The sequence below is a fragment of the Cavia porcellus genome, unplaced genomic scaffold (genome assembly GCF_034190915.1).
Source record: "Cavia porcellus strain 051 isolate PalLab524CR breed Dunkin Hartley unplaced genomic scaffold, mCavPor4.1 scaffold_2, whole genome shotgun sequence".
NCBI lineage: Eukaryota > Metazoa > Chordata > Mammalia > Rodentia > Caviidae > Cavia > Cavia porcellus.
In genome coordinates, this window is record NW_026947485.1 from 92,696,625 (window position 1) to 92,708,768 (window position 12,144).

The 12,144-nt window shown below is 34.8% G+C and overlaps 1 protein-coding gene across 2 annotated transcripts in view; it reads left to right on the forward strand.

Moving 5' to 3' along the window:
* The window catches only part of Inpp5f (inositol polyphosphate-5-phosphatase F), a 101,268-nt gene that overhangs the window by 71,820 nt on the left and 17,304 nt on the right, over positions 1-12,144 (forward strand). For both annotated transcript variants that reach the window (XM_063244842.1, XM_063244843.1), the window contains 5 exons: positions 3,978-4,102; positions 5,373-5,450; positions 6,475-6,595; positions 7,847-7,975; positions 9,891-10,008. In XM_063244842.1, coding sequence (XP_063100912.1) covers positions 3,978-4,102; positions 5,373-5,450; positions 6,475-6,595; positions 7,847-7,975; positions 9,891-10,008 — 571 coding nt within the window. The remainder of the gene's footprint in view (positions 1-3,977; positions 4,103-5,372; positions 5,451-6,474; positions 6,596-7,846; positions 7,976-9,890; positions 10,009-12,144) is intronic.

The window sequence follows — 12,144 nt, forward strand, 5'->3', positions numbered from 1 at the left end:
ATGTTCTTTATCCATTAGTAATGATCAGTCTGAATGTTATGCCATGAGTACATTTCTCTTACAGCAATAATAAATAGAAATGACCTAAAGTCTGATAAACATGCAAAAAGATACCATATATATGAGAAGAAAAAAGTTATAGAAGAACATAAAAGAAAGCCTGACTAAAATGTAGAGAAAATAACATGTTTCAGGAAGTGAAATTTAAATATTCACTAGATTCCAGTTCTTTTCAATTTAATATAAAAATTTCATGTGATCTTAAAGTCTCAGCAGGAAATAGGAAGGAAACCCTCATATTGAAAAGAATTAGGGAACTTGATAAACAATAACAAGAATTCTTATATGTTAGAAGCATTAAGTTGGTGTAGCAATTTTGAATATATCAGTTAAACATTGTTTTCACACAGTAATTTTACTTTCTGAAATATATTGTAGACAGAATTAGTTTGAAATAGATTATGGATGTAAATATGAAAAGTTAAGCAATAAAGCTTTTAGAGGGCAATATAGAACTTGTTTGACCTTGGATCATATTTAGGATTTATAAAAAGAGTAACATTGTCTGCTTATATTTTCAGTGTGTGATTGTGTATTATATATCTTATTAGTTGTTTAATAAGGAGTAATGCCCACCCAAGAAATACTTATTTTTTAAAAAACACTCTCTATAGTGAAAAATTTGTAAGTTTGATGTTAAATTTATTTTTATTAAAATATTATTTATTAAGACTTTACTAACATAAATATTACAAGTGACATTTATTACAATTGTTAAAATTAAATAAGACTTTAAGGAAAGAAGTTGATAAATTAACCTGTTGGCATAAAAACTGTTGAAAGGCATTATTAAGAGAATGAAAAGGAAATTCACAAAGTGGTTATTTAAGATTTTTCAATGCATATATATGCTAAAGGTTTCATATCTGTAGTATATTTAGAAGCTCTTATAAATCTATAAAAGATGTACCATTTCAAAGAAAACTGGGAAAAGAATTATGGAGACTCTTCATGCCAAAAGATACCAGACAGAAAGTCAAAATATGTGAAAAGTGCTCCAATTCATATTAAAACCATGATTCACCAGAATGGCTAAAAAAAAAAAGGTGGGGACTGCCAAGTTCTGGCAGGGAAGTCCAACAACTGGAATTTGAATAGAGAAAAAATTAAATCTACCCAAGAGAAGTGTGTTCAATTGACACGCTTTGAAAACATTCATTGCAGCATAAAAACAACCAAATTGATCATCTGGAGGACAACAGGTAAAGTAAAATACATCTAAAGTACTTAATAAAATGCTTAAAAAGATTGAGGTAGTTGGAAAGTACATTGTGAAAGAAAAATAGAAAAATCTGTATAACATATGGCATGTTATCATTTAAGAAAATTCCATGAAACCAAACCTGTCGTTAACACATACGTAGTTCTCGCCCATTTATTCTGTCCACACATATATGGCACACACCTAAGTGATAACACCTCAGAGAAGGCTGAGGGACTGGGTTGTGGTCAGGAAGGATTTGACCTTATCTACTTTTTAATTTCCTACAGTGTGAATAAATTCATGTATTAATATATGTAATTATAAATAGCTATACAAAGAACTTTTGATGTAACATTTTAAATGTAAAACACAATGATAAAAATGAAGCTATGCTGAGGTGTGTAAGCAGGGGAAATAACTTCTTCTCACACTCCTCCCTACTCCCTGTTGGCTTTCACATCAATTTTATAGATGTTTACTGGGCAGGCACTTGTTGATTTCTAACAATATTCCAACAGTGTTCATTTATCTACCTCCTCTCCTGGATAATTGCTTTCCAGACGATCAGTCTGACTCAGACATGGTGGCACCATTGCTCTTGCTACTCATAGGTTTAGTTTATGTGTTCATTAGTGATTTAGCCAATGAGGTATGATGTGGAAGAAGTCCCCTGGGAGGCTGCTGGGGAAAGGTTTCCTGCTCCAATAAAAAGAGATTCAGGAACCACAGTCCCCCTGTGGTTGTTGTGTCTGTATTTAATATGAAAGTGCTGCATCCATCTTAAGGCTGAATGAAATAACCAGAGACAACCAATATGCTGGTAGAATAAAAAAGATGAAAAGGATGACTGAATAAAAAGGTCGACAATGTTAGTGTCCTTCATAGTATTGAAGTAGTACATAGTACTGAAAATTCGTCTTTTTGGAATCATGCTACTATACTTTCAGATATGTTTTGAGATGTTAATCAGTAATTTGACATCTGTAAAACCCCTGACTCATGCATATTCACAATTCAGAACTTTAATCAAAATATAACTGTACCATAAATACTACTGCACCTGCTTTTTCTTGATCTCGTGACTATTAACTACTTCTTCATTGGTGGACTTTATAATAGCTATTTTTGCTGTTATAAAAAACTTTCTAAACTGCTTGTGGTGGCACATACTTATAACCCCAGCATTTGGGAGGCTGAGGCAGGAGGATCATGAGTTGGAGGACAGTGGTCTACGTAATGAGTTGAGGGCCAACCTGGACCACATAACAAGGATCTATAAAAAAGTCTCCAGAAACAGCTTTTATATTTTGCGATATTATGTGTGCATGTTTTTAGAACAAATTTATGGAAATGAAACCACTGGATCAAACAGTGTATATATTTAAAGTGATAAAGTACCACTCTTGCTCCCAACAAAAACCATACCAATTCACAACTCCAGAAACCTTGGGAGTCAGTGCCTGTTTCCCCACATTCACCACTGTGATCTGTATTTATATTCATATTTACCTGTACATAGGTGAAAACTAGCTTTCTACTTTAAAATTTGTTTCTTTAGTAACAAAGCTAGCCTATGTTTATTGGCTGTTTATATATTTTCTTGTGAATTTATCCTTTTTTTCTTTACTGGCCTTATAGTACTCTACATAGTATTGGTTTTTATGTTGTATATTTTCTTGGATGGTCCTTTCACATTTTGTTATACTATCACTGGTATGCAAAAGTTTTTATGTTATTACATCTATTAGTCTTTTCCTTTATACCTTCTGGTTTTTATGTTAGGTTTAGAAAGTCATGTCCCAGCCTTCAATTATGGCAATATTACTCTAAATTTTCTTCCAAATTTTTATAATTTGAAGAAAAAATATTTAGAAGTATGTAGAACTTATTTTGTGTATAGTGAAATGTAGTGATCAATTGTAAACGCCTTATATAGATGGACAGTTATTCCAGTACTGTACCAATGAAGGAATAGTCCACATTTGCCCACAGTGGGCTATTTAACATGCCTGAGAATTCTCAGTGGACATAGGTCTGTCTGTGGCATAAATCCTGTTTACTGAGTCAGGTCCCTATTTCTACACCACTTCCACATTATTAATTGCTGTATAGAATATGTGTTGCTCTCCAGTGGGATAAGTTTCCCTCTTATTATTAGTTTCCAAATTTTTTCCACATATTTACTCTTCCAGATGAACTTTAGAATTAACTTGTTAAGTTCATAAAGATCCTGGTAGAATTTTTATTGGGATTGTTGAATATATAGGTTAATTTGGGGAGACTTGACATCTTTACAATATTGAATCTTGCCATTTAGCAACATGGTATGTATCTCTACTTAAGTTTCTCTTGTGTATTTCAGCTGTTTTTTCCTTTAATTCGGCCATTTTGCAATGTTTAGAATGTAGATTTTATGCATTTCTCTTTAAAATATTTGCTACTATAAAGAACCATTTATTTTCATTGTATATTCTAATTGATTATTGCTAATGTGTAGAAAAGCTAGGAATGCCATTAATGTAAATAATTCTTATGAGTAAATTTGCGTAAAAGTGAAATTTTAATGTTATAGAAAAAGTTGATGCTTAAATGCATTCATTTCAATGCATGGCTATAAAATATTTCTAAAACAAAATTCCAAATCATTAAAAGTCACATTATAATTCTTACATCTAATTAATCTTAATTTTTTCCTTTTTCTTCACTTTCCCAGATTATTATTAACTTGGTAAACCAGACAGGAAGAGAGAAAATTATTGGTGATGCTTACCTGAAACAAGTGCTGCTTTTTAATAACTCTCACCTCACTTATGTTTCCTTTGACTTCCATGAACACTGGTAAGGTGGCTCTCTAAAATGATTTCTGGTCAGCTGTATTTTGTGTTAGTCAACCTTTTGTTACTGGGACACAATAGCTGATAAAACAGCTTGAAAGAAAGAAAGATTTGTTTTAGCTCTGTGTTTCATAGGGTTAAGTTTGGTTGGCTCTTTGTACTGCTTTCTAAATGAGATGAGGCAGAACACCATCGTAGAAGGGCATCTTAGGGCAAGGCTGCTCACTTTGTAGCAGCTAGGAAGCAACAAGGCAGCAGAGAGCCAGAAGGAAGGGACTGGGTACAAGATGCAGCCCTTAAGGCAGTGCCCTCATGAAGTGCTGCCTTCACCCAGGCCCTACCTCCTGATGGCTAGGAATTCACCAGGGGATTAGTCTGTTAAGATGTATTTACTTCACGGAAGCCCATTGCTGGCCTTTTTGGTCCACATTACAACACAGTGTTTGTGGTAGATTTTTGCCACAGGGAACTTACATTTTGGAAATTTCTTTGTACCAGGAATCAAACTCAGGACCTTGTGCATGCCAGGCAGGTGCTGTGCCAGTGAGCTGTATCCCTAGCCCTGCCACATGGAACTTAGTTTTTTGTCTGTTTGCTGGGAAAAGTAAAACTCTTCTCCTCTTTTAGAAAAGGAAAGAGTATTGTTTGTTTACTTAGTTTTAATTTTCATATGGGCTTTCTTTTGGCTAAAATCTTGAGATAATTGTTCTAAAAATATTTATAGTCTGTGTTCCAAAATGACTTGGATACTTAAGAGTTCCATTTTTGTTTTGATCACCAGTTGAAGAACTTTCAGAGTATTTTTTTTCTCCTTGGATCTGAGTCTTAGCAGAAGTAATAGAATTCCTTTACTTAGGAATCATTCTGCTGACTCCTCTTTGTTCTCTTCTGTCCTTATTGATTAAATTCTAGGGTTTGGTCTAGAAAAATAACATTCAGTGACTAATGTTGACTTACGTGTGTTTTGAAAGCAAGTTTCTTTTGCCAAAGTCCTGACTATCATAGGTTAATTTAGTTAGGTGTTGGAGATTTGGTAGGAATGAAGCTTCTGATAATGTTAATAGTAACAGTTCTTTTTAATGTTTTCAAGATACTTGCAGTATCATATCTATAGTACATTTTGCCTCGTTTTGTTTGGCTTGTATTAGGGATTTGTGCATGCTAGCAAGTACTCCACTGAGGCATATCCTGGGCCTCTCATATCTTAAATAAGCTTTTAAGAAATTCTATTACAATATTAAACACATTTTTCTTTCTTTTGGCATGGATTTTAGCCGAGGAAGAAAGTTTGAGAATGTTCAAACCCTAACTGATGCCATCTATGACATTATTCTTGACATGAAGTGGTGTTGGTAGGTATTTTATGAAAAGGAATTCTGACACTCTTGGTCTTTGAAATCATCTGTATTTGTCTCTTACAACTAAGCATTTGAATAATAGTAGCATACTAAAGAAGCATTTATTGTTGCTTTATTTCCTAATTTCTCTTTTCCTTTTCAAGACAGTATTGTTGGTCATTAGTCAGTGTCAGCTTTGAACAGAGAGCAGGTGTCAGGTGGGTGGACACAATGAAGTGAAATGCTCCGTAACTTCTAAGGATTTGAGTTTATTTTTTCTCATGATCTGTGGTCTGTGTTTTCTCTTTCCCTTCTTTCTCATTATCCTTAACATGAGAAAGAAAGGTTAGAGTTACTCAGTTTTCAGGCATTTCAAAATTAACAGAGAAGGAAAATGATTCTCAGACTACAGGAGGTAGATATAGAAAGAAAAGAAAATTGGTGTCAGGACAAGAGACGACGTTCGATTAGGTTTTAAGAATACATGGGTGGTCAGAAAAATTAGAGGCACAAGCCATGCTGCATGACTCCTCACAGGTGGTAAAGTAGATTACTCTGTTTCAGATAGTTTAAATTCATTTCTGCTCTGAGTAAGAAAGGAGGGAGCAAAGTGGTATTTAAGAACCTTCTGGTTTAGTATTATGTAGAAAGGGAGAACATGGGGCTGTCAGCTGTGCTTTATAATTGCATGACTTGAGATAGATCACTGTTTTTGTATCTCCATTTTATTTTATTTTTTTTAAATTAGGGCAGTATCTTTGTTACTAAGTTATTGTGTAAATTAGCTGTAATGTCTGAATAATTAATTGATGCCTAGCACATAATAGTATTGCAAGCAAATTATAAGCTAATGCTTTTATTGTGTTTTTTTTTTTTAATTGGTACCAGGGATCAAACTCCTGACCACCTGCTTACAGGCAGGTGCTTATGCCGCTGAGCTAAATCCCCAGCCCCTAATGCTTTTATTGTTATAAAAATAATTTTAAAAAATATATTAAAGTATTTCAAATTCTAAAAATCCCATACTGTTTTTGAAAAGGGTTGATCAAGCTGGGGTGATATGTAAACAGGAAGGAATTTTTCGAGTTAATTGCATGGACTGCCTGGATCGTACAAATGTAGTCCAAGCTGCCATTGCACGAGTGGTCATGGAACAGCAGGTAATTTGGAGTCTATTTGATTCTAAATACTCACTTGTAAATGTTTGTTCTCATGTAAATAAAAGTGAAAATCTTTTTCTAAATATTAAATATTGGTAAACATTTATAGCATACAAACTTTACTGCATTAAAACCTGAGAGACACAAAGTTCACTAGAAGTAAGTTTTCTAAATTCTTTTTCTAATTTCTAATTTCTTTTCTAAATTCTTTCTTAAATTCTCATTTCAGAAAGCCAGGAACTAACATTTTAAAATCTATTGGGTGGCATAATGTAGTCAGTTACCTTTCTTTTTTCAGTTCCAAACCCACCCTTCTGTAATTTGGTTTGGGAATCTACATACTTATTTCTGCTTGACCAGTTGGCTCTGTCAGTATGGGTGTGAGCAGCCTATAGAAAACTAGGAGGCAGGTGACGGAAAGAGTTGAATCTCTTCACTGGTGCTATTCTTGCCAGTGGGTGGTTCTTGGGATCTTACTGGTTCCCTTGACAACACAGAACTAGCTGTCTTTTGTGCCCAGGCCTGTGACTGGCAGCTGCTTTCTGCATTGTCTTTTGTCATCCCTTTTACCTTGGTGCCCCATTTAAAATCTTTCAGCCCCCTCACCTCTGAGTAAAAGATAACCTGTTTTAAATTCCTGAAGTAGAAATACCTAGCATGGTTTCTGAGTTTTTATTTTTTGTGATATCTTATGACTATTCTTTGAGGACCTGTGTCTATTCCTCTAATGTTTGAGCAGCCAGGCTTTTAAATTTAAGTCCTGGTCTCTACCACATGGGAGGTCTTCGCTCTGCCCAGGGTTTAACTTCTTTAGTCTCTTTATTTCTATAATGGGGGTAATAAGAGTATTGTTTGCCAGGATTATTATGACAAGTAAAGGAGATAATTCATGTGAAAAAGCTCATAGAAGCCCTAGTCCTGGTATACAGTTAGCATTTATTGGGTATTTACTAATCTACTATTAGTACTCTTATGTTTCAGTATGCTTTTTTAATAATTTAGTTTTACTTCATAGGCAAATTTAAAACAGACAAAATGTAACAATATGAGTCTATATATTACAAATTATACTAAAAATATTTCCTTATTTTTACTCAGCTATGCTAATCCATAAAACTATCTTTTAATAATGCTTCTTTTAAAAAATGCAAAAACATTATTTCTTTTAAGTGTACACTAGTGTTTCCCTTTTTTTGAAGTATATTTTATCCTATGGTTTTGTGGTTTAATCTACCAATGTGTTCATTTTAGCTGAAAAAATTAGGTGTGATGCCCCCAGAGCAGCCACTGCCTGTGAAATGTAATCGGATCTATCAGATAATGTGGGCAAACAATGGTGACTCCATTAGTAGACAATATGCTGGTACAGCCGCTCTGAAGGTAAATACATGCAGCAAGTATTTACAGATCTTTCCATGGATGTGGGTTATACTGTGACTTAAAACCAACTTTGTTTTTGACAGACAAGTTGCAAGTGATAGGTCTGCGTAGTTGACTTATTTTTAGAATATTTAAGTCAGGATCACTCATTTAAATTCTTGCAAGATGTAGCTTAATGGTGTAGTTCTTGCATCACATGCATGAGGCCCTGGGTTCAAAAGACAAAACAAGACAAAACAGGAGCCAGGGAGTGTGATTCAAGCAGGCCACCATTAGATATGGATAGGTGGGCTGTGCAGACCCAAGGAGGAGAGTGTATTTATCTGGAGGGGGCCAATCAACTGTTTCCATAAGGAGGTTCTGTGTTGCCAGATCTTCCTCATTCAAGGAAATCTTACCCAAGGTGTCTAGAAATCTGCAATTTTATGCTAATGGATTTTAAAACTGTGAACAACAAAATGTGTCAACTTGGTCCTTGTGTAATGCTTTGTGTTCTCTGAGTTCAGATCCTATGTTTGCCTGTTACTAATTGTTACCCTGGGCGAATCACTTAAGTACTTTGTCTCATTTGTCTAATGAGAATAATACTATGCTACTGCAAGAAATTCTCATGGAATTAAATGAGTAAATGAGTATAAAGGCTTAGGACAATCCCTGATACATGGTAAATGCTGGAGAAATGTTCTGTTATTTTTCTTGTTATATGTAAAATATCACTGCCTTCTGTGGACAATAGAAATTAATTGAATTAGTTTAATTTTTGCTTCAGGGTTCACCCATGATATTTTTTAAAACAAGGGCTCAATAGGCATCAGATTCTGTATTTTGATTAAGTAATAAATATCAAAAACTTTCTAATAATTAAGAAAGCTAGAGACTATATCAGTGATAATGAATGCATGCTATAACTAGCTATTTGTTATCATTTAAAAGCTCTAAAAGGTTCTCCATCATTGGACTATACTTCCATGATTTAGGTTTAAGTTATATCTACTCTACAGACTTGCTTTGTCATCTTTGTTATAAAAGCAAGAGAAACAGCCAGGTGTGGTGATCTATGCCTGTAATCCCAGCATGCCAGGGTATCACTGTGAGTTCAAGACCAGCTGGGACTATATTGTGATTTCAAGGCCACCCTGAACTACATACATAGCAAAATCCTGTCTCAGAAAACAAAACAACACAAAACCCTTCACAAGACACACAAACAGAAATACCCTGAAAAAACAAAGCAAGAGAAACAAAAACTTTGTTGGATTGTTGTACATATGATTTTAATGTGCAGTGAGATACTGGAAATCTTGATTATACACTTACAGGTGAAATGTCATTTTAATATATTTTAGGGAAATACATTTTTCCATGTCAGAAATTTAGTAGGATTTGCCTGTTGTTTGTACTAGGAATTGAACCTAGAGCCTTGTACATGCTAGGCAGCCATTTTACCACTGAGCTAATGGACAGCTCTTTTTAAAATTTTGTTACAGGCTGGTCTTGAACTTGTGATCCTCTTGCCTCAGCCTTCCAAGTTGCTGGGATTATAGGCGTGTGCCACCAAACTGGCAAAAATTTGGTTTCCTAATATTGTAACAATTTGAGGTCTAGAAATCTTTTTTGTTATGTCATTCATTTTGACTTGTAAATTCTAGAAATTCTACAAGTTACCAAAAATGATTTCACTCTAAAATACCACCTAACTGTGAAGACTTGATGCTATAAATAATATATCTATTTGTTAACATGTTTGGATCAGAATCAATACTGGTAGATCCTTTACAGTGTTTGGAAATTATTAAACTTAGATTTTGGAAGTTACAGAAACCTGTAGAATTCTAGTCTTAAACTGAAAGCCCAAAATTGAGTTTGAGGATATACTTATCTTTGAATAAATTTCCAAAATGACTTTCTTTGACAGGGTGACTTTACAAGGACAGGAGAAAGGAAATTAGCAGGAGTTATGAAAGATGGCGTGAACTCAGCAAATAGGTATTACCTCAATCAGTTTAAGGATGCTTATAGGCAAGCTGTTATAGGTAAGGAATAGAAGGATTTTTCTTTCTTTAAAATTTATTATTCCTTCTGTGACTAGCACTGTCAGAGACTAACTTCATTAACATAACTCATGCTTGTAATGCATTTGTGTTTCTTTATTGAGCATCTTACCAGCAAGTCAAATTCAAGTTTTTGGGTTGGGGTATAGCTCAGTGGCACAGTGCCTGCCTGGCAAGCACAAAGTCCTGAGTTTGATTGCCGGTACTCCCCTGCAAAAATCCAAGTTGTTTAAAAAGTAGAATCTAATGTAGCTAGATGTGGTATAATCTTTACCTGTAATTTTAGCATTCGAGAGGCTGAGACAGGCAGATTGTCACAAATTTGAGGTCAGCCCGAAATACATAGCAAGACCCTGTCTCAAAAAACCAAAATCAAAAAAATTCGAATTTGAAAAATACTTTTGACTAAAGCAACAAAAGAAACCCATCTATTTTCATATCTGTCTGCTACTCAGATAACAGCAGAATTGAAAGTCCTGGAGCATGGAATAAGGTGCCAAAAACAGCACTGACTAAAAACTTTATATTGTTTCTCATTCTTTAAGCACTAACCAGATTATTTTCTCTGTGTTTGGGGTCGGGGCACTTATGCATGATTCTAGTATTGAGTATTGAACCCAGGGCCTTCACACTGAGCTACATCCCAAGCCCTTTAATTTTTATTTTGGGACTGAGTCTTACTAAGTCTCTAAGGTGCTTAGGCTGGTTTCAAATTCACAATCCTCCTTTTTCAACTTCCCCACTGCTGGGATTATAGGTTTGTGTCACCAAACCTGGCTGATTTTCTCTTCTGGTAAATCACTTATCATAAGTTCTTTTATGGACAAATGTACCACCCTTTTCCTAAACATGGTTTTACAGATATTATAGTACTAGATTTTGAGATTGTCCTAACTAATTCATCACTTTTTAGGAGAGGAATTTCTGTTGCCCAATAGAATTCATGCATTGTTGTATCTTAAATTTTCATGAAATTGTTATAGGGTTAAAGTAAATGGAGAGTGTTCTGGATTTGGCACCAAATGTGATAAAACAGTCCCTAAAAATCTTTCTTAAATCCTATTTTTTCACCTGATGATTAGCATACATTGAATAGTAGGGCCTCAGACAAAGACCTTTAGGAATTGGAGAAATCCATTGTAAAATACTTCATTCATTTGCTAGAGACAGGGGTGTGCATGCTGTTACTAGAGATTTGGATTTTAGGCATTTATTCAAAGAAAGTAAGTTACCTTGCTTCCGTTGGTTGATCGAGCAACTCAGTTATTTCATTCAAGACCCAGATTACGTCCTGTCAGTTCAGCTGTCCATCCTGTTAACTTTGTCTTGACCCTAAAGCTGGTTCTCTTCAAGGTGGAGAGAGAGGCCATCAGCAGTTTGGGTTTATTGCTTTCCTTTGCAGGACAAATGGTTTGGAGATCATGAAGATGCTGCCAGGGGTCTCACTGTTGGGGTTTTAATGATTTAAAAGCTGTAGCTAGAGGCCCCATTAAGAGGAAGTTAACTTGTTTATTAAAATCTTGCCAATTTTAAGATTGGTATATCTTTTTATTATTGAGTTGTGGTAGGCCTTTACATATTAGATATAAAGATCCCTTGTCAAATAAGTGAGTTGTAAATAGTTTCACAGTTTTGTGGTTTGATGATGCCTTTTAGAGTACAGAAATTTTTAGTTTTTTGATGTTCTGTTTTCTATTTTACTCTTACTGGTTACAATTTTGGTATCAATGTCCCAAAATTCCCAGGGTTGGAGGTGTTGCTCAGGAGTAGAGTGCTTGCTCAGCCTCTGCAAGGTCCTGGGTTCAATCTTGAGTTTTAAAAAAATGTGGTAGCTGAATGTGATGACCCACACTTGTCATCCCAGCACTCAGGAGGCCAAGGCAAGAGAATTGCCACAATTCAAGGTCGTCCTGAGCTACAAAGAGAGAGAGAGATCCTGTCTCAAAAAGTAAAATAAAATAAACACCCAGTCCCGAGTCATAAAAATTTATACCTAAGTTTCTTCTAAGAGTTTTTACCTCTAGGTCTTACATTCTCTTTGTTTTTAAAAAATATATGAGTAGGGGGACACGTGGTGTACACGTGTAATCCTATCACTTGGGAGGCTGAAGCAATATT